The following is a 21,813-nucleotide window of genomic DNA, read 5'->3' as shown; positions in this document are numbered from 1 at the left end:
TTGGGAGGAAGCTGGGGGAACTTGGGGAGGATTCATAAGTGGCCCAGATCATGTCCTGGGGACTTGGCAGCTACAACCTTCCCTGGGTGGCCATGGGCCTCATAGATTCCCATGGTGGGCACAAGGAAGGTGGCCTGGGAGAAGGCAGGAAGAGGAGGCCCATAGGGACAGAGGGAGCAGGAGTGTCCAGCTTACACACGTGTGCATGTGAGCCCAGCCCTGTGGGCACATGTGGGCCCCTTTCACAGGCACCCTTGGGGGATTCTGTGGGACTTGAAAGATGAGGGTAGGAGAGAAAACTGGAAACAGTGACCACCCTTTGACCCCAGCCTCAGCATGACCTCCCTGTGGTCCCTGGGCTGGCACAGGAGCCTGGAGAGACAGGTAGGACCTCTGAGACAGCACACAGCTCCCCCGGACCTTGCCAGCTGCCCCTGCCGAGCCTGCCCGTTAGACCTGTCTAGTCCCCCTTGCTGAGAGCAGGACAAAGCCCAAGGCTCGGAGCAGCCCAGGGAGAGAGGGCCAGAGCAGAACTCTATGCCACCCAACGGGTAGAGCACCAGGGGACCTATGCTGTGTGTCGGGGGGACCCGCCTGCTGCTGCCTCAGTGACTTCATCTCTACTGGGAGACTTGCAACACCCATGGATGTTCACTCGGGGGCAAATTCGGTCCCATGGCTTCTCTTCATTCTAAGAATGCAACCTCAGCCCCTGACCATGGCCCATGGACCCTTGATCTGACTCCTACCTGCCTCTAAGGCCTCCTCTCCTCCCTCCTGCTGCCCCTTGGCCCCCTCCCACCACTCTGGCCTCTGTGCAGCTCCACAACCAAAGCTGGTTCCCCCAAGGACCTGCTGAACCCTCAGCCAGAAACATGTACCCTTGCGTCTTCACAGCCAACTCCTCCCTGCCATGCAGGTCTGGGCAGCACAGGTGCCACCACGCCAGAGAGGCCCCCACTGCTTCCTGGCCAGAGTGTCTCCCCCAGGCCACTCTTCTTGCCTTCTTCCCAGCATCCCCCCTTCCCAAACATCTTGTTCACAGACTTATCAAATGTCCCCTCCCAGTAAGAAGCAAGCCCTGACAGCCATTGTATTCAAGGCTACATCCCTGCATCTGGGACAGGAGATGGCACTGAGTGGTTTTGAACAGATATTTGTTGAATGAAGAAATGAAAGCAACGTCACAGGCAGGAGTAGGTTACCCAGATCTTTGCCAAATCCAGACTGCTTGAATCCTCCAAAGGGAGCGGCCACATCAGTCTTGTTGTATGTGTTGACGAACACGGTGCCTGCCTGGAGCTTGTCACTGACATACAGGGCTTTGTTGATGTCCCTGGTGAAGACACCAGAAGCCAGGCCAAATTCCGTGGCATTGGCCCGAGACAGCACGGCATCAATGTCCCTGGAGGGAAAATCCAGGAAGAACTCCCTGTGGGAGGTGCAGGACAGAGCCTAGCCCGCTCCACACCCCAGCCACAGGAGATCTTCAGAGGAGATAATGTGCCGGGCTGCAGTGCAGAGGGCACGATGGGGACGGGCTGGGCTGCTGCTAGCAAGGAGCAAGGGCAGAGGCCCGTGTGCAGGCAGCTACCACAGGGGCTCCTGGATGCTGGGGTGAGCCCTTTACTCCACAGACTGGGAGCAGGGGCCCAGAGAGGGGCCACTGGGTCCTCACACACAGAAGGACCCAGGCAAGCCCTAGGCAGGTTGGGCGTTCACCAGACATCAGCAATTTGGAGACTTACTACAACCATATTTATTGGCTAGGTGGCAGCGAAGTCTCTCATTCTGATACCATTGGCATATGATGATAGTTTCTGTGTTTATTTTTTATTATTATTTTTATTATTGTTTTTTTTTTGAGACGGAGTTTTGCTCTTGTTACCCAGGCTGGAGTGCAATGGCGCGATCTCAGCTCACCGCAACCTCCGCCTCCTGGGTTCAGGCAATTCTCCTGCCTCAGCCTCCTGAGTAGCTGGGATTACAGGCATGCGCCACCATGCCCAGCTAATTTTTTGTATTTTTAGTAGAGACGGGGTTTCACCATGATGACCAGAATGGTCTCGATTTCTTGACCTCGTGATCCACCTGCCTCGGCTTCCCAAAGTGCTGGGATTACAGGCGTGAGCCACCGCGCCCTGCCCTATTTTTTATTTTTTATTTTTGATAGTTGGAAAGTAAAGTGTGAGGATGAGGCATGATTTTGCAATTTGCTCCAATGTGCTATGGAGACAAGGGGCAGACCTGAGAGGTGACAGCAGGGGCCTCAGTGCCCCCACCAAAAGTGAAGTCCAGTTTTTTCCTTCCAGCCCAGGCTGGCCTGGGTGACTGGCTTGGCCAATAGGCTTTGGTGGAAGGGATACTCTGGGATTCTAAAGAGCCCGATCATAAAGGGCCTTTTGGCTTCCACCTGGCCTCTGAGGGGGAACCAGGTGCCTCAGCAACCCTGAGGCTGCCACACAGAGGAAGCCTCCTGGGAGGCCCCCAGCAGCATGAGGACAACTGCTCTATCACCCCAGCTGAGGCTGGGCACCTCACATAGCAGAGATGAGTTGGCCTCATTGAACTCTGATCACAAGTAAAATAAATCTCTGTGATTATTCTAAGCCACTCAGTGTGGGGGTGGTTTAGTGCACAGTAACAGACCTTAGAACAGAACCGAGAGGGCTGCAAGAAACATGCCAGAGCATGTGGCAGGAACAAGGACAGGGAAGGGAGCTGCCTTTGCTCACAGGGGGACTCAAAGCCCCAGGTCACAGGGCTTTCCTCTCAGGGGTATGGAGACTCAGCAGGCAACCCAGGTGGTGTCCACGGCTTGCACCCCATCTGAGTTCTCCTCCTGGCTGCCCATGGACTACCTCCTAAAGCCCACATGAAGACTCCAGTAACATGTGGAAGAGAGTCAGGGCCCTTGAGACATCCGCAGGATTCCCTACCCATCAGTAAACCGAGAGATGATCATGACGGGCCCGAAGGACTCCTCTTTGGCTATGAACATGTGGTCCTCCACATCTGTGAAAACGGTTGGCTCAAAGAAGAACCCTGCAAGAGAGATGGAGGCCTGCTGCACGTGGGAGGCACAGTGCCTGACAGTCCAGCCCCACTGTCAGCAGGGCCCGGGCCATACTGGCCACCTGCAGATGACCCAGCATAAGCACCAGATCGTGGTGCCCGTGTGATGGGTGTCGCCATGCTGCAGATGGCTCTCTCACCTGGCATGTTCTTTGATGTGGGTCTCACCATGCTTTTAACTGAGTGCTGTTGAGGGAAATGTGGCTGCAGGTTGGCAGGTGACAGAGCTGAGACCTGATCCCAAGTCTGTCCAACCCTAGTGCCAGAACCCATGGCCAAAGCAAAAACCTGAGCTTTTCTGGTGACAGCTAATCTAAAACCTCCTAGATTCTTTGGCAGGGGAAACCTCCCAGGCACCTCTGCCATTGGCCCTCGTGGCTGCAAGCTGCGGAGTAGGAGAAAGTGACGGGGAGGAGCTCTGGACACTGGGACCTCCTGGGACTCCCTCCCTCCTCCCTCCTGGGGTGCCTATCAAGGCCCAGCTTCATGCTGTCGGGTCAAGAAGGGACCACCTAGTCCCAACCCTGGATGCAGCCCCTACAGGCTCTTGTTGCCAGGGCAGAAGCACTTCTGAAAACAGAAAAGCTTTCTTTCTGTTTTCTCTAGAGACAGAGCCCTAGAGCCTGCTGCACTGAGGTCTTCAGTCCTGCCTGACCTCACTGAGATTCAATCCTGCCTGATTTAGGAATAATCAACAGAACGGGAATTTTCTCACTCTAGTTTTTAGAGAAAGAGAAAATTTCAAAAAACAGTAAAAAGTGATTTAACTAGTAAAATATTCAATATTTTTCATACATTTATAAATGATATTTTAACACTGATTATAATTCTTAAAGTGTGACTCATGTGCGTGCACAGTGGTTTATGTAGTATGGCTCATGTTCACTCCACAGTTGCACACCACTCTTGCTGGGGCGTGTGAGCTGTGCTGGCCACCTCTCTGTTGTCCCCTCCCCAACTACTTTGTACTCTCCCCTGCCCCCTCTGGGCCCTGAGAGCTGGTCTCCTGGTCCTTGGGTCACCAGAAGGCAGCCCCATGCTGTGCTCTGCCCCTCACTGGGCTGCAGGAATTCTGCTCCTTCTTGTTCCCCCTCCAGGGTGGGGTGATGGCTCCCCACTGTTCCTGGTTCCTGGATGCTGCTGTACCCCTTGTTAGCTCCCTAGCCCTGCTCCTGGCACAGGGCCTCCATTACACTGTCTCTCACCAATCCTGAACCCAGCCATCCTTGCCCTGCAAGGGCCCTGGTGATACTTCCCCTACCCTACCTGTCTCATGGAACCTGCAGTCCAGTGGGAGTGGGAAGAGGATAAGTGGACAGGGACAGCAGCAGTGCCATGGTCACGAGAGCTCTGCTGAGGTGTGTGGTGCCTGGCTCCCTGCGACAGGGCATGCCCGTGCTTGGATGTCCTATGAGCTGAGGAAGCAGAAGTTCTTCAGGTGGGGATGCTGGGAAGCTCCGCTAAGCCAAGCAGCAACAAATGCATGGAGGCCAAGAAAGCACGAGAAGCCTCTGGAGAGGATGAAATGTGGCTGCAGTGCAGGTCAAGGGCAAGTCAGGCACAGACCATGAAGGACAGTGGCTGTGAGGTCAAGGAGTCTGAACTTGCACTGCAGGAGGGTGGGTCACTGCTGCAAGGTCTTAACATTGGAGGAGAGGTCACTAGACCCTGGCAGCTGTGTGAGTAAAGGATCAGCGGGCTCGCAGGGCCACTTGGGAGGCTCCTGTGACACCAAGCAAGGCAAGAGGCAGGGAGCCAGCACAAGTGGCAGGGAGGCGGAGGAGACCCAGACTGGGACGCTTTTTAGATTTGACAGAATCGGGCAAAAAATTTAAATAGGGGTCACAGAAAACAAGAGTAGAGGATTCCTTCTTTCCTTGCCTCCTTCACACCATAAATTAACTGAGCGCCTACTCTGTGCAAAGCCTGGGCTAGGCATGAAGGAACTAGGGTTGACGAAGACAGTCATGGCACCTGTCATCTGGCAGCAGCACCAACAGTCCATCCCTGTGACTGCTGCACTTTTGGCCTGGGTGGCTCAATCAGACAGAGGGGCCTGGATCAGCAGGTGTATGTGTCTGGGCTCAAATCTGGCTGGGACATTGTGATGGCCATTGAGTTTGAAGGGCCTGGGGGGCATTCAGGTGAAATGTCCAGTGCCCCTGGCTGTGTGGTCAGGAGCTCTGGGTGGCGTGGAGCCTGGAGGCCTATATCTGGTAGGGTCTGAGCTGCTGCAGGGGAAAGATCCTACAGGCAAACTGCCCCCATGAGAAGAGCTCCAAGCTAAGGACAGGCAGGGATGCACCTGCATTGAGGGGACAGGTGGAGCAACAGCTGAGAGGTAACAGCCAGCAAAGTAGAAGGAAAATCACAAAATCTAGTCTCATGAAATCTACGGGGGAGAGAATCTCAAGGCTGCAGGGACAGTAAGGGCAAGTCAGAGCCCAGTTCAATACTGACTAAACCAGCACTGAATAATGCTCGTCCCATTCCCGGGTTTGGCTGGTGCCCAAATAGCCAAGGCCAGTCCATCCCAGGCCCCAGGTAGGTCTGCAGCCTGACTATGCAGGTACCTGGCCTTTTGCGGTCTCCAGTTCAACTGGACAGGGAACCAGAGGCCATGAGTCCTGCTGCCTCAGTTGACCCAAGCGGATCTGATGTATTCTGACTCACCTGGCCGAGGGACTTGCTTCCCGCCGCAGATCAGCGTGGCCCCTTCCTTCACGCCACGCTGGCAGTACTCTATCAGCTTCATCAGGTGGGCATGGTGATTCTGTGGCCCGTGGTCGGTGTCCCTGTCCAGGGGGTTGCCCACTTTCATCTTCCGCACCTCTTCTACCTGCAGAAAGTCCTCCAAGTCAGGCGTGGCTTGTGCTGCCGCGGTTTCTGACAGTCATCCTCACCTCACCCAGCTCTCACGCCTGAACCCTGAGCAAAGTCCGTACTCTATTCCAGCCTCAGGGCGTTCCAAATTCTGACTCCAAATACACCTTCCAGGCTGAAATCCCAAATGGCTCCTATGGGCAGAGGTACAGAAATCTCCAAGGAGATGGGAGCCTGGCGACAGATGGGCTGGGAACGGAGGTGCACAGGGGTGTGGGTGAGGAGGAGAAAGGCAGGTGTATTTGACTCTAGTCCTGTACCAGCCTCTCGGACCAAGAAACTGAAGAAACTATTTGTCCGGGGGACTCCAGGATGTGGGGTGGGTGGGATACACCAGCCCTGCTGCAATAGCCCTGGTGCCAAAGTGGGACAGAAATTAAGTGGAGGGGAGGGGCCCAACACTCTAGTCTGCTGACCCTCCTCTCCCAAGGCCAGTATATCTCACATCTTGCAAACTCTGTACCCCCAATCAGCCCTAATCAGATGCCGGTGAGACTCGAGCACTCGGGACCCCCCCCCAGCCCTTCCCACCAGGGACCACCGAGCGCCTCTGACTGTTCTGTCTCCGCAAGCCTGGTTGCTTTTGTTCAGCATTCTCTGCTCCTGTACTGGTGACCCAAACCACACCCCAATCTCTTTTGGATACAAAGAACAAGCAACCTACCGAGTTTCCTGAATGCTAGCCTCACTTCCTTTATTTGGGATTGTAACTGTCCTGAGAATTATCCCTGGGATTCTGGCCCTTGTAGTCACCCCATTGTGGAAGTCTCATGACTCCCTGGAAGACCCCCAGACAGGACCTTGTGTGCACAGCTCTGTGCCCCCAACAGCCACCATCCCCTCATGACTGCCACCTTATCTCCAGTAGTTCCCAGGTGTGTATCCTGGTCCCACTAGTCCTGTGATAGGCCCATCATGGCAACAGGCCTCACTTGGCCAGGCAGGCAGCTCCCTTACCACGGAAGATGAGCTTGTGCCTCCTATGATGTGGTGGGGTCTGTTTCCTCACCCCTCGAACCTGGGCCAGCTGTGACTTGCTTTGGCAGCATGATGCATGGAAGCAATGCTTCGTGCATTCCAAGAGGCCCTTCAACTTCTGCTCTCACTCTCAGGTGTCCTGCCACTGTCCACATGAACACACCCCAGCACATGCTGCAGAATGCAGCCCCCCGGCCACGGGCAGCTGTCCCATGAAGCTGCCTGCTGCCCTGCTGCCCCCAAGACTCACTGCAGATGCTTGGGCAAGCTCTGACGAACCCAGGTGAGCCTTAGTGAACCCCAGCCTAGACTGCCACTGCCACCCACAGAACCACGAGCTGAGGGAAGGGCTGTCATTGCCAGCCACTCCATGTTGAGGATCCATTGTTACAAAGTAAAAGCTGTTTCAGCCCCTCCTACAAAGTCCTTCCCTTTCCCATTCCTTCCGGACTCTGAGCCACCAGCCCGGGTCCAGCGCTAGCTCTCCTGCAGGACTCCTCCCACAACCCTTGGCTCACAGGCCCTCTTTCTCCCTGGCTTCCCAGGTACCATCTGTCTGAAACCACACGTGGAGGCTGCTGGTTATCTCTCCCACATCCCTGCTGCTACCCACTGGGATTAGACACTGCTCTCCAGGACCTGGGGGTGGGGGGGAAGGCTCTTTGCCGAAGCTGAGCCAACCTCAGCTTGCTTCACCCCTGGTATCACAGCCTGGATGAAGGATGGCTGGGGCCTGGCTCGTGTCAACCCCACAGTGCTTTCTAACAGAGTTGGTGGGGAAGGAGTCACATCCCGCTCTGGCTCCACGTGGTAAGAATGTAATGTTGGCACCGTCAGCTCCATATCCCCACCACATCTGAGCCACTTGGAGAGAATGAAGCCAACCAGCTGAGGAACTGAGAAGTCAGGCATTACAAACCTCCCAAGGGGACTCAGAACGCCCCATCTGTCCCGAGGCCAGCATCAAGCCTGCTCTTCCAGGTGTGGCTGAGTGAGTGCATAAATCTGGTGGGAGATATTGTCCAGTGCCCACCAGATCCCCAAGGCCATGCAAGGTGGCTGTGGAGCCTGATGGGAGCTGCTGTCCCCTACTGGCTGCCCACAGTCAAGCCTGCCTGCCACAGGGGCCCACAGCCTGGCCACTTGACTCCACCAGCATTCCTGTGTAGGGGGATTTGCACGCCAGGGCCCGAGGCCAGGCCCTTGCTCCATTCTGTCTGGTCCTCCTCTGGTCCTTTCACCTTCCAGGCTTCACCTAAGACCCTGCTTTTAGTAAACCACATGCACTGAATTCTTGCCCCAGGCTCCACTCCTAGGGAGCCAACCCAAGACAAGCCCTTTTTGGTGATGTCAATTTAAGCCACAGGGCTGCTATTTCTTGGTGAAATAATAAAATCCAGTGAAGTCTCAGCACAGCTCCCGCTGTGGGTACCTGACCCCCATGGGCAGTGCCCTCTAGCCTCATTGACCTTGCTCTGTCTCCCCTCCTCCAGCCCCCTCCAGCCAGGCTGCTGTCCCAATGAACCAGAAGCCCACAGACCCTGGGGCAGGACTTACCACTCTCCGCACAAACTCGTCATGAATGGAGTCCTCTACAAAGAGCCGGCCTGCTGCAATGCAGTTCTCTCCTTTGTTAAAGAAAACAGAGCTCATCCCCTTCAGAGAATGGACAAGAACACCAGGTCACAGCTCCTCCTGGGACACCAGCCCACTGCTCTGCCAGGGCCCAGCCGCCCCTTTGCATTGGGAAGGAAGGCACCCATGGGTCCTGACTTCCTCCCGTGGGCCCTACTCAATCCTCAACTGAGAGGAGAGGTGAGAGGTAATGGTGTGGGAAGTAAAGACACTGAGGCCTGAGGCCATGAGAGACCCCACACCCTGACTCCCACCACTGAAAGACAAGGCCACCATCCACACTGCAGAGCATGGGGACCAAGTGGGAATGAGCCTTGGCCTGCCTGAGACTCTCTCGCACCCTGGGTGGGCTCCCTGGGGCATCCCAGGAGGTGCCGACTCTTGTTTCAGAGCCTATACTCCTGGGAGCTGAGGGGAGAGGTACCAGAGCACATGTGTAAGCACAGAGCAGGTGGCGGGTGACAGGGCAGAGAGGTAGGATACTGACAGGCAGCCCCGATGTGGGTGGTTGAGGGGTGGGGCAGCCCTGGCCAGGGAACTTCCGGCACTCCAGAGCAAAGACCCTCAGAGGCCCCAGGCAGCCTGCTTTTTCAAACTCACCCACTGGGGGAGAGCCAGGGGAGGATGTAGAGCCACGGTCAAGCCTGGCTCTCCTGGAACCTGGGACTGCACAGCCAATGACACGGCCCCATCTCCAACTCAGCACAGGGCCCAGCTAGATCCTGGGGCTAATGGGTTCACCTGGACCCATGAACAAGGCCCTTGCCTCCTTCAATTTCTCCACCAAACGAGGCTGGACTCCCTTTCACACCCATGCTGGGGTGTCATGCCATCCTTCACAGCACAGTGGGACTTAGGGTCAGGGGCATGTTTGGGGATCTGGCTGAACATGGCCTTACTGGTTTGCTCCCACAGGAGTGGCGACAGGACCAAGGCATCAACAATACTAACGGTAGGAACAAGGACTGACACGTGTCTTACATGGCACTTGCCACTAATCTAAGCCCTTCAGACATATTCATTCTGCAACCACCCAGGAGGTGGATATCACCATGGTTCCTAACCACAGGTGGGAGTACAGACACCAGAGAGGTTAGGTAACTTGCTCAAGGCTGTCCAGCAAGTCGGCGGTGGAGCTAGGTACATACAACATGGCCGCCGGCAGAGAGGGTCATTGTCAGCAGGGCTGGGCCCAAGTGCTCAGAGTTATGCTTTGTTCTTTTATTTAAAAACAAACAAGCAAACACATTTTATTGTGTATATTTGGGGTTTACAGCACAACGTTATGGACTACATACAGATGGCAAAGTGGTTACCATAGTGAAGCAGATCAACACATCTGATTTGCCCTCTCATCAGACGGAGAAGGCTGCCATGCTTATCTCAGAACAGATGGAGCTGTGGCGTGTGTTTTCTGATTTCATATACATATGTAATACACACACATCTGTGTTACAGGCAGCTGATCTCAGCTATCCTGGCAGTTATGAAACTTCCTGGGAAATATGTTTGAGGGCACACGTCATTCTTCCCCAGGCCTGCTGACTGCCATGCTATGCTTGTGGTGACACCATGGACTCTGTTGAGGCTAAATGTGTGAGTGTGACTGTGGATCAGAGACAGGGCTTCCTGGTCCCCATGGTCCCTGTCCCCACTTGCTGTCCCTGCCCCCTCCAGGCCCGTCCCTCACCATCTGCACAGCCTTGTTGAGGTCACAGTCAGCAAAGATGATGAGGGGTGACTTCCCGCCCAGTTCCAGGGACACCTTCTTCACATTACTCACGGCACAGCTGCAAGGAACAAAGGGCTGGTGGGGCCGGTCCCTCCAGGGCAGGTAGGTGCCTTGGGTCCCCAGGTGGCAGGGACCCGGGAAGGCCCAAAGAATGCCTGGCTACAAGAAGCAAGACCCGGCCAGTGCCTCCCTACTCTCCCCGCCCCTTGCGGCTTCACATGGCCACTTTCCTTTCCTTCCTGGCCCACACAAACAAGGCCTGTGCCCTGGTGCCCCCTGGACTGTCCTTCCTGCTGCACACACTCCACACTTCACCCTGCATGCCTGTGTTCCCATCTCTGGGGTGCCTCTCTGATTGCCCCGTATAAAACCACAGCCTGCCCATACACCCCATCTGCTGCCGTTTGCTCCACTGCATGTTGACCTCTGATCCCACCTGCAAAGCGTGAGCCTGGCCAGGGCAGGCATGCATCTGAGTCTTACTACAGTCCCAGTGCCAAGCACAGTGCCTGCACACAGCTGGTACGGCACAAATGAAAGAACACAAAACAGCACCATCCACTGGCACAGCTGCAGGGGCCCAGAGGCTTTGGCACCTCCCTGTTTGCAGCAGACCAAACAGAGAGATGCTGGGAGTCATGGACACATCACATCAGTGGGCAAGAAATGCACTGCAGGGATGCTGTCCTCAACTGGATACTCAGTTAACAGCCAGCAGGCAGGAGGCTCCACCGGAGAGGAGCCACCCATGGAGACGGCCCCCCATCTCAGCTGCAAGTCTGGGTGATGTGGCTACCTGGGAAGAGGGAAGCAGCAGAACTAGGGATGCTGGGGCAGGAAGCTGCTCAGGGCTCTGCTTTGCTCTTTTTTTTTTAAAATAAATTTTACTGTGTATATTTGATGTTCATAGCATGATTTTTTTCTTTTTGTTAAGACTTGCTCTGTGACCCAGGCTGGAGTCCAATGGCATGATACCGGGTTTAAGCGATTCTTCTGCCTCAGTCTTCTGAGTAGCTGAGATCACAGGCATGTGCCACTATGCCCAGCTAATTTTTTTTTTTTTTTTGGTAGAGACAGGGTTTCACCATCTTGGTTAGACTGGTGTCTAACTCCTGACATCAGGTAATCCACCCTCCTCAGCCTCCCAAAGTGCTGGGATTACAGGCATGAGCCACAGCACCCAGCCTTTTTCTCCTTTCCTTTCCCCCTTTTTCCCTTTCCCCCTTTTTCCCTTTCCCCCTTTTTCCCTTTCCCCCTTTTTCCCTTTCCCCCTTTTTCCCTTGCCCCTTTTTCCCTTTCCCCCTTTTTCCCTTTCCCCCTCTTTCCCTTTCCCTTTCCCTTTTTCCCTTTCCCTTCTTTTGAGATAGTCTCGTTCTGTCATCCAGGCTGGAGTGTAGTGGTGTGATCTCGGCTTACTATAAACTCTGCCTCCCGAGTTCAAGCGATTCTCTTCCCTCAGCCTTCTGAGTAGTTGAGACTGTAGGCATGTGCCACCATACCTGACTATTTATTTTTATTTTTTGTAGAGTTGGGATTTCACCATGTTGGCCAGGCTGATCTCAAACTCCTGGCCTCAAGAGATCCATTCACCTCAGCCTCCCAAAGTGCTGGCATTACAGGTGTGAGCCACCACACCTAGCTATTTTTTTTTTAATATGTTCAAATTGAGGTAGTTTTGTTTTTTGTTCTGATTTACTTATTTATTTATTTGAGCAGGCTCTCTTTGTTGCCCAGGCTGGAGTGCAGTGTGGGATCTCAGCTCACTACAGCCTCCACATCCCAGGTTCAAGCGATCCTTCCACCTCAGCCTCCTGAGCAGGTGGCACTACAGGCACATGCCACCACATGCCCCACTACAGCATGATGTCATTAACCATATATAGATGGTAAAATGGTTACCATGGTGAGGCAGATCAACGTATCTTGCCACCCAAACCCTCTGTCCCGCTCTGGACAGAGGTGACAGAGCTGACACTTCCTGAGCCGTTACCCTGCACTTGACTCACATGTGCTCAGACGTGACTATAACCTACCCAACTCAGAGGAACAGACCAGCCAGCTTTTGAATCAGGAGAGGCAAACCTGCTGTGAGTACTTGCAGTTACCCCATTCCTCCACCCAAGTCACTCAAAGTGCAGGTGCCAAAACCCACTTCCAGAAGTTCAGCGTCAGGGCTGGGGCAGGCTCCAGTGTCAGTCAGAGCTCCAGCTACTACTTTGTGATCTGGCCCCAGCTAGCTCTCCCGACTTGTCAGTGACGGTGACTAGAACCCCTGCACTGCCGAACTACTGATATGGAACTGGTGGGGGACCCAAGGGATGGGCATGGCCCAGGTCGTATTGTGGTCCAGTGACAGAGCCAGGGAGATGACATTAGTCAGTTTGAGGCCAAAGTCCAAGGATGACACTTCTGTTCATAGAAACAGAATGAAAGCTTCAAATACTAGCCACATAGACAATGGGGCTTTTTGTAATGGTAGCCACATTAAAGAGCAGCCTGGGCAACACAGCAAAATCCCATCTCTACAAAAAGTATAAAATTCATCCAGGTGTAGTAGCACGTGTCTGTAGTCCCAGCGACTCAGGAGGCTAAGGTGAGAGGATCACATGAGCCTGGGAAGCAGAGGCTGCAGGGAGCAGTGATCACGACACTGCACTCCAGCCTGGGTGACATAGTAAGACCCCAACTAAAAAAAAATGGAAAAGAAACAAGTGAAATTAACCCTAAAAATATATTTTATTATATTTTATTTAACCCAACTAACCAAAAATATTATTTCAGCTTGAAATCAATATAAAAACTTAAAGACGGCAGAGCACAGTGGCTCACACCTGTCATCCCAGCACTGAGATGGGAGGTCCAGTCAGGTGGATTGTTTGACCCCAGGAGTTTGAGACCAGTCTGGGCAACACAATGAGACCCTGTATCTATGAAAAATACAAAAAATTAGCTGGCCTTGGTGGCATGCACCTGTAGTCCCAGCTACTTGGGAGGCTGAGGTGGGAGGATCACTTGAGCCCAGGAGGTCAAGGCTGCAGTGAGCTATGATGGCACCACTGCACTCCAGCGTGGGTGACAGAGCAACACCTTCTCTGAAAAAAACCCCAAATATCCTATTAATGAGCGATTTCACTTTTTGGGGGTGCTCAGTTCTTGAAATCCAGGTGTCTTTTATACTCTCAGCTTCTCTCAATCCAGCCCCTTACTGATCTGATGGGGCTACACAGGCCTCCTCAGGGCTTTGTCAGAAAGGCAGATGTATCTCTTCAGCATCTGCACAGAGCCCAGCTGGGCTGTGGAGGTGGCTGTGCCCTGGAGCCTGGGCAGCAGGGCGCAGCTTCTGGAATAGCACTGCCATGTCCCAGGTGCAGCCCGTGGCAGCCCCTCCTCTGCCCTACCCCCAGCCACGTACCTTTTCATGATGTGCTTGCCCACCTCTGTGGAGCCTGTGAACCCGATTTTCCTCACGTCGGGATGGTCTGAGAGTCTCTGGCCAACCAGGGAGCCTGTGGGTGGGAGGGACAGGGGAATCAAGGCGGTCCCCCTGGTGCTGGGGAGGCAGGAGCCCACCCCCCAGGTCTGCACAGATCCACCCTGGGACCTGGAGCCCTCCAAATGCTCCCCCATCAAATGCTTGATCCCTATGGTGCCTGGGGCTCATGGAGCCTTGCTCCCTGTTAGGTGCTGAACTGTGTCCCCCCAGATTCTAATGGTGAAAACCTCACCCCCCCTACCTCTGAAGGGGACTGTGTTTGGAGACGTGGCCTTGACACAGGTGATTCAGGTCAAATCAGGTCATTGGGAAGGACCAATCTGACTGGTGTTTTTCTAAGAAGAGGGGATTTGGGCAATGACCATGTGAGGACACAGGGAGTGGAGAGCTGTCTGCAAGCCCAGGAGAGAGGCTATGGGTGAAGCCAATGCTACTGACACCCTGGTCTTGGACTTCCAGCCTCCAGAACTGAGAGATGATAACTGTCTGTGTCTGAACGGAGAGATGATAACTGTCTGAAGCCCCTGATCTGGAGTGCTTTGACATGGTAGCCCAAGCAAACCAACCCACTCCCCACATGGCTTTCCACCATCAGGCAGACCCCATGGTGAGGGCACCAAGCCTTCAACTCTCAAAGGATGTCCAGCAGAGACCCGTGGACACCTGACCATGTCTCTGAGGGATGTGGCGTCTGAGCATCACAGACTCTAAAACACCTTCCCTCAGCCATGCCCTGCATAAACCCTGTCCCCAACCTGGCTAAGTCCTCTCTGTCCCTCAGGTCTCCATCTCAATGAGACTTCGGAGTGGGCTACCTGATGCTGCCTCATCCCAGACTCAGCATAGCTCCCCACTTAAGCCACTCTCTTGTTTTGGCTTCTGAAGCTGGACCCTCCTAATTTGCCTCTCACTTCTGACAGCTCTTTTTCCATCTCCTTTGCTCACTTAATCTTAAAATACCCAGCACCTCTGGCTCTGTTCCAGGCCCTCTTCTCTCCTTAATTTACATTGTGTGCTCAGCTGATCTCGCAGGCTTCCAAGGGCCATCTTCAGGTATGGCACGCCCCAGGTCAGCCTCTCTAGCCAAGCTTCTCTGGGATCCAGATCCACTGGCCACTCCTCTGCCTGCTCGGCATCTACACTTGGATGTCTTCTGGCTTCTCAAATTCAACATATTTGAAAGTGAACTCTTACTCATTCCCCAAGATCTGCTCTTCCTCCAGGGTTCTCCGTTTCAGTAAACAACTTCTCCTTGCAGCCAGCTGGTTCAAGCCAAGAGCCAGAGTCATTCTTGACCACCCCCCACCATCCCATGACTCACTCAGTCCAGGGCTCCTGCGTCTACCCAGCCCCTCCATGTCCACCATTCCCCTGCCTCCAGGCTTGTAAAATTCACATGCCTAGGCACACCTGTGAAGGTTCTGGTTCAGCAGGTTTGGAATAAGACCCTTGTATCCTCCCTCTATATACAGTTAAAGCTCTACAAGTGATTTTGATACTAACTCCATTCTACCACTCCCTATTAAATCACTGTTTTGGGAGAAAACAGTTGCAAAAGATGTATCAGATAAAGAACTGGTATCCAAAATATACAAAGAATTCTCAAAACTCAACAATAAGAAAAGAACCACTAAAAACTAGGCAAAACACAAAAACAGACACATCACCAAAGAAGACAGACAGATGGCAAGTAAGTACATGAAACAATGCTCAACATCATTTGTCATTAGAGAATCAAAAACTAAAACAGCAATGAGATACCACCACATAGCTACTAAACAACCAAAATCCAGAACCCTGACGATGCCAGATGCTGGCACAGCTGTGGAGCAACAGGAACTCTCAGTCATTGCCGTGGGACCGCAAAATGGTCCAGCCACTTTGGAAGACAATTTGGCAGTCAGTTTAAAAATGAAATGCAGGCCAGGTGTGGTGGCTCATGCCTATAATCCCAGCACTTTGGGAGGCTGAGGCAGGTGGATCACGAGGTCAAGAGACTGAGACCATCCTGGTCAACATGGTGAAACCCCATCTCTGCTAAAAACACAAAAATTAGCTGGGCATGGTGGCGTGTGCCTGTAATCCCAGCTGCTTGGGAGGCTGAGGCAGGAGAATTGCTTGAACCCAGTAGGTGGAGGTTGCGGTGAGCTGAGATCGCGCCATTGCACTCCAGCCTGGGTGACAAGAGCGAAACTCCGTCTCAAAACAAAACAAAACAAAAACCAAAAACCGAAATGCACTCTCACCATATGATCCAGTAACTGTGCTCCTTGGTATTTACACAAAGGAGTTGAAAACTTATGTCCACACCAGAAACTTGCATATGCATGTTTACAGCAGCTTGATCTAGAATTGCCAAAATGTGGAAGCAACCAAGATATCCTTCAGAAGGTAGATGGATAAATAACTGACGTAAATCAGACAAGGAGTATTATTCAGAGCTAAAAAGAAATGAGCTATTAAGTCACAAGAAGCCATGGAACAACCTCAAACACATATTACTAAGTGAAAGGAGCCAAATGAAAAGCCTGCATATGATTGCAATTACATGACACTCTGGAAAAGGCATAATGATGGAGACAAGAAAAAACTCAGTGGTTGCCAGGGCTTAGAGACAGGAAAAGATGAAAAGGAACCGCACAGGATATTCTTACGGCAGTGAAACTACTCTGTGTTATAACCTAATGGCAGACGCAAGTCACTACGCAGTTGTCAAAACCCATAGGATGTACGACCCAAGTGTGACCCGTAAACTGTGGACTTTGGGGGATGATGAGGTGTCAGTGTAGGTCACTGACTGTAACAAACGCACCCTTCTGCTGCTGGATATTAGTAGTGGGGGGCTGTGTCTCTGTGTAGGGGCAGGTGGTGTGTAGGGACTCTCTGTACTTTCTGATCAATTTTGCTACCAATCTAAAACTGCTCTAAAGTAGCTCTAAAGTCTACTTACTAGTGATAATAGTAACAATAATAATAGCACTCTCTCAGGCTATTTAAGACATATTTACAAAAGGTGTCATACATGAGACCATCAAAATTCTCCATTTTAGGTAACAGAATTTTTACAAGCTGTCATGTGTTGGACTGTGCTTCCCCAAACCACCTGCCAGAAATTCACAGGTCTCCCTCCTAACCCCCAGTATCTCAGAATGTGGCCTTATTTGGGGATGAAGTCAGTACAGGTAAAATTAGTTAAGATGAGGTCACTGGGGTGGGCCCTGATCCAAAATGACTGGTGTTCTCATAAAACTGGGAAATTTGGGTACAGATGCATAAACATGCAGGGAAATGCCATGCACGCGATCAAAGCACAGATCGGGATGATGCTTCCACAAGCTAGGAGGAGGTAAAGAACTCTTCCCTAGAATCTTGTAGACTGAGCATGGCCCTGCTAGCACCCTCCATCCAGACTGGTGGCCTCCAAGCTGTGTGGCGCTGCCTTGCGGTGGTTTATGCCCCTCGGTTTGCAGTGCTTTGTGACAGCAGCCCTGGCAAATTCACACACAGGCCATCGTCTTTGATCATGACATGATTCAAGTAGAAATAGAACCAAATTTTAGACAAAAAACAACTTGGCAATTGTTTTTAAATCTCTTTTTACTTACGGCATTAGAGAGAAGACCAAAACTATAGCTATATGACATTTAAGAATCATAAAAACATGAATATGGCTGGGCACAGTGGTTCACACCTGTAATCCCAGCACTTTGGGAGGCTGAGGCAGGTGGATCACGAGGTCAAGAGATTGAGACCATCCTGGTCAACATGGTGAAACCCCATCTCTACTAAAAATACAAAAAATTAGCTGGGCATGGTGGCACGTGCCCGTAATCCCAGCCACTCAGGAGGCTGAGGCAGGAGAATTGCCTGAACCCAGGAGGCAGAGGTTGCGGTGAGCCGAGATCACGCCAGTGCACTCCAGCCTGGGTAACGAGAGCGAAACTCTGTCTCAAAAAAAAAAGAAAACAAAAAACATGAATACAACATGCTCATAGCATGAGGCAGGAGTGCATTTCTGGAAGGCACTCCTTCCATGCAGTTTGAATACAGCCATGCACTGTCTTCTCCATCTGCCACACCTGGGGTAGAGCCTTCCCCTTATGAGTGAGGTCTGGACAGAGGAAGGGGCCTCAGCATCTTAGCCATAGTCACCAAAGAACTTAGCTTCTGCAACTGAGGGTTGGCGGACATGAGCGGTCTTGATGTCCTGCCCCTCCTGGTGGATGCCAGGTTCCTTCGCTGGGAGTGAGAGGGAAAGGAGCACTGCCTTCCTGGGCACACCCGCCTGGAGTGGATGTGCCCAGGATGTGCCCAAACTCCTTGAGGAGCCCTGTGGACAGTTCCCCAGGGAAACCACCATCCTGGTGAAGATGATCTAAAACAACCACTTAAACTCCTTGGAAATTTTTCTAAGGGCATGAGACAAAACATTCTTCAAGAAAATCTGAATCTCAGTAAGAGCAGGGAAGGTCTGTGGCACTGAAGCTACAGTCTGCTCCCTCCCCTTGGGGGAAGCTCCACTCCAGGCGGGTGTGCCCAGGAAGGCAGTGCTCCTTTCCCTCTCACTCCCAGTGAAGGAACCTGGCATCCACCAGGAGGGGCAGGACATCAAGACCGCTCATGCCCGCCAACCCTCAGTTGCAGAAGCTAAGTTCTTTGGTGACTATGGCTAAGATGCTGAGGCCCCTTCCTCTGTCCAGACCTCACTCATAAGGGGAAGGCTCTACCCCAGGTGTGGCAGATGGAGAAGACAGTGCATGGCTGTATTCAAACTGCAGAAAGAACAAGACTGTCAACCCAGAATCTTCCATCTAGCAAAACTGTGTTTCAAAAAGTAGAGGCAAATAAGGATATTGCCAGATAAACAAAAACTGAGATAATCTGTTGTTAGCAGACCCACCTTACAGGAAACACTAAAAGAAGTTCTTCAAGCTGAAAGCAAGTGACTACAGACAATAGTCGGAATCCACAGGAAAAAGCAAGGAGCACTGTAAAGGTAATTAGGTCATTATAAAAAGATAGTATCAATGCATATTTTATTTCCTTTCTTCTCTTAACTGATTTAAAAAGCAATTGCATAAAATGATTATACACATAACTGTATAATTGTACTGTGGGGTAACAAATAGAAATGTAATATATTGGACAATAAAAGCAGAAAGGAGGTAAGTGCAAATAAAACTTAAATGGCGTAAGGAAATGACACCAGATAGTAGCTCAAATCCTCAGCACCAGCTGAAGAGGACCAGAACTTGTAAGTCAGATAACATATAAACTCTACACATAGATACTTGTTCTCCTTTCTTTTCTCAACTTCTTTAGTAGATGTAAAAGTTATAGATATAAAGTAATATATGCAGCAATGTATGATTGGGTTTGTAACATATCTGGATGTTCTATGTGTCCAGAAGCCACAACAACAACAACAAAAAGTGACTCTAGGACAAACAGGGAGAAGATAACAGAGCGATCCAGAAGTAGCATTTGTACATTTCACTGGGATTAAATGAGTATCGATCTAAAGTTGGTTTTGATAAGTATGTGATAAGTCCTAGAGTGACTACTAAGAAAATAACTAAAAATGTATACTGCAAAAACTCTTGAAAGCATTAAAATGTTATACTTGGAAATATTCACTTATGCAAAAGAAAGTACAGCAGGAGAAACAGAGGGAGAAAAGACAGGAGACTCATAGAAAATGAAAAGTAAAATGGTAAACCCACTGTATCAATATCAACATGAATGTAAAGTCTCCAGTCAAAAGGCAGAGATTATGAGACTGGATAAAAAACAAGATCCAACTATATGTTCTATAGTGGAGGCACATTTCAGATTCAAAAGTATGAATGGGTTGAAAGTAAAAGAATGTAAAAATATATATCATGTCAATAGCAATCATATGAAAGCTAGTGAGAGAATACTAACATCAGAGAAAATTGACTTTAACACAAAAACTATCAAGAAAGATAAACAAGGGCATTTATAATGATAAAAGTGTCAGTCACAAGGTGCGAGGTGTCACCAAAACTTTTTTTTTTTGAGATGAAGTCTTGCTCTGTCACCTAGGCTGAAGTGCAGTGGTGCGATCTCGGCTCACTGCAACCTCCGCCTCCCAGGTTCAAGTGATTCTCCTGCCGTAGCCTCCAGAGTAGCTGGGGTTGCAAGTGCCCACCACCATGCCCAGCTAATTTTTGTATTTTTAGGAGAGACAGGGTTTCACCATGTAGATCAGGCTGGTCTTGAGCTCCTGACCTCAAGTGATCCACCTGTCTTGGCCTCCCATAGTGCTGGGATTCCAGGCGCGAGCCACTGTGCCCAGCCATCACCAAAACTCTTTCAAATGCTTTCCTTATTTGAACGAGAAAAAAAACTAATGGACTAAACTTTCAACCCAAAAACCTACAAAAAAATAGAAGAACCACCCTGGAGAACACAGATGGGAATAATAAAAGCAGGGACAACCATAAAAATAGCAATGGAATAGGTAAGGAAATCCAGGAGCTGTATTTTTTTAGGGTGGGGGATGGAGACAAGCAATAACTTTTCACCATTTAAATCAACTTAAAAAGAGAGAGAAAAAGGAAAACTATAAAGAATGTATTAAACAATCAAAAGGAAAATCCAAAAAGGAGATAAAAATTATGAGATTATTAAATATGAGTTCATACTAATACATTTAAAATCTGCACAAGAAAGGACTTTTTCATAAACTAGACCACTAAACACAACAGAAACTTAAAAAGTAATTCATTTATGACCTCCCCATAATGCTCTAAGCCTGAAATGTTCTACAGAAAAATTATCTCAAACTTCCAAGGACAGATAATTCCCAGGTTGAACTGGGGTATCTGAAAACGAAAGCCCTTCCAGGTGCAGGAGCCCTCTTCCACAAGAGCGTCCTCCTTCGCCACAGGCTGGCCCTCCTGGGCTCTCCCCAGGCTGCTCTGCCCTCATGCCCCTATCCAGCAGGGCCTGCTCTGCCCAGTTGCATCTCCAGCTGTCAGAAGCCCTAGCCCTCCCCCTGACCATGGCTCTTACCAGATCCCGGGAGGACGTTGACCACACCTTTAGGAATGCCAGCCTTCAACGTCAGCTCTGCAAACTTCAAGGCGGTGAGTGGGGTCACCTGAGTGTGGGGCCAGAAAAGCAGACTGGATAAGGAGGTTTTTGAAAGTGGGGCTCTGCTTTCCCTCCCTGTCTTCCTCTCCCACCACCCAGCAGCAAGCAGGGAGGAGCAGCTGCAGATTGTAGCACCAGGAAGACCCCAGGGAAGCCACCAGAGGGGAATCAGCACCAGCTGGGAATCAGGGCAGGCCAAAGTCTGGTGCCCTAGCTTCTCCTCCTGGTAGGGCTCCAGCCCCAGCCAGGCCTGGGTTTCCTCCTGCACAGCATGTTTCTAAAGATGGAGGTTAAGGTCTTCTCAGAGGATTGTTGTGATGCTTAAATAAGCAAATGTATGCAGATTACTACATAATTTGTGATACATGTTGAAATGCTGAGGCATGCCTGACTCAGGGTAAATACTATCCATGGCAGCCATAATTATTGTTTTTTCATTATGCCAATACCCTTGGGGCAAAATTACAACAAAGAAGCTGGCTAGTGGGTGCCCTCCTGGGCACCCCATCCCTGCCATGTCATGCACCATCTTTGGAGGCAGGCAGCAGGTGGGCTATCATTGCCAATGTACAAATGAAGAAACTAAGGCTCACTACGGGTATCCTCACTCCCAAGGACCTTCCCAGTATGCCTGGGTGACCCTTGACATCCCGCATCTACTCCCCGACCTACGCGTCTCAGACTCCACACCATGTAGCTTCTCATGCAGGCATGGAGCCACAAATCCCACTGCTCACCTTGCTTCCCTCCAGGACTTGTGGTCTCTGAAGCCACATAAGAGACATGGCACCAGCTTTATGAATAGACTACTCAGGCTGTCTTAGAGCTTGGGGCCTGGTTTCTGCCCCGTGAATCCGGAGTGCAGAAATCCCTGCTTCTGCTCAACTGAGGGGCTGCA

General features: G+C 51.3%; 1 protein-coding gene across 5 annotated transcripts in view; it reads right to left on the bottom strand.

Moving 5' to 3' along the window:
• Nucleotides 1-21,813, bottom strand: part of ALDH1L1 (aldehyde dehydrogenase 1 family member L1) — a 105,383-nt gene that overhangs the window by 859 nt on the left and 82,711 nt on the right. For all 5 annotated transcript variants that reach the window (XM_078351880.1, XM_035273944.3, XM_078351879.1 and 2 more), the window contains 7 exons: nt 20,835-20,922; nt 13,716-13,809; nt 10,262-10,361; nt 8,494-8,592; nt 5,749-5,914; nt 2,940-3,045; nt 1,206-1,405 (listed from right to left, as the gene is read on the bottom strand). In XM_078351880.1, coding sequence (XP_078208006.1) covers nt 1,206-1,405; nt 2,940-3,045; nt 5,749-5,914; nt 8,494-8,592; nt 10,262-10,361; nt 13,716-13,809; nt 20,835-20,922 — 853 coding nt within the window. The remainder of the gene's footprint in view (nt 1-1,205; nt 1,406-2,939; nt 3,046-5,748; nt 5,915-8,493; nt 8,593-10,261; nt 10,362-13,715; nt 13,810-20,834; nt 20,923-21,813) is intronic.

This window comes from Callithrix jacchus, chromosome 15, assembly GCF_049354715.1.
Source record: "Callithrix jacchus isolate 240 chromosome 15, calJac240_pri, whole genome shotgun sequence".
Classification (NCBI taxonomy): domain Eukaryota; kingdom Metazoa; phylum Chordata; class Mammalia; order Primates; family Cebidae; genus Callithrix; species Callithrix jacchus.
This window is presented reverse-complemented; position numbering and strand designations above follow the sequence as displayed.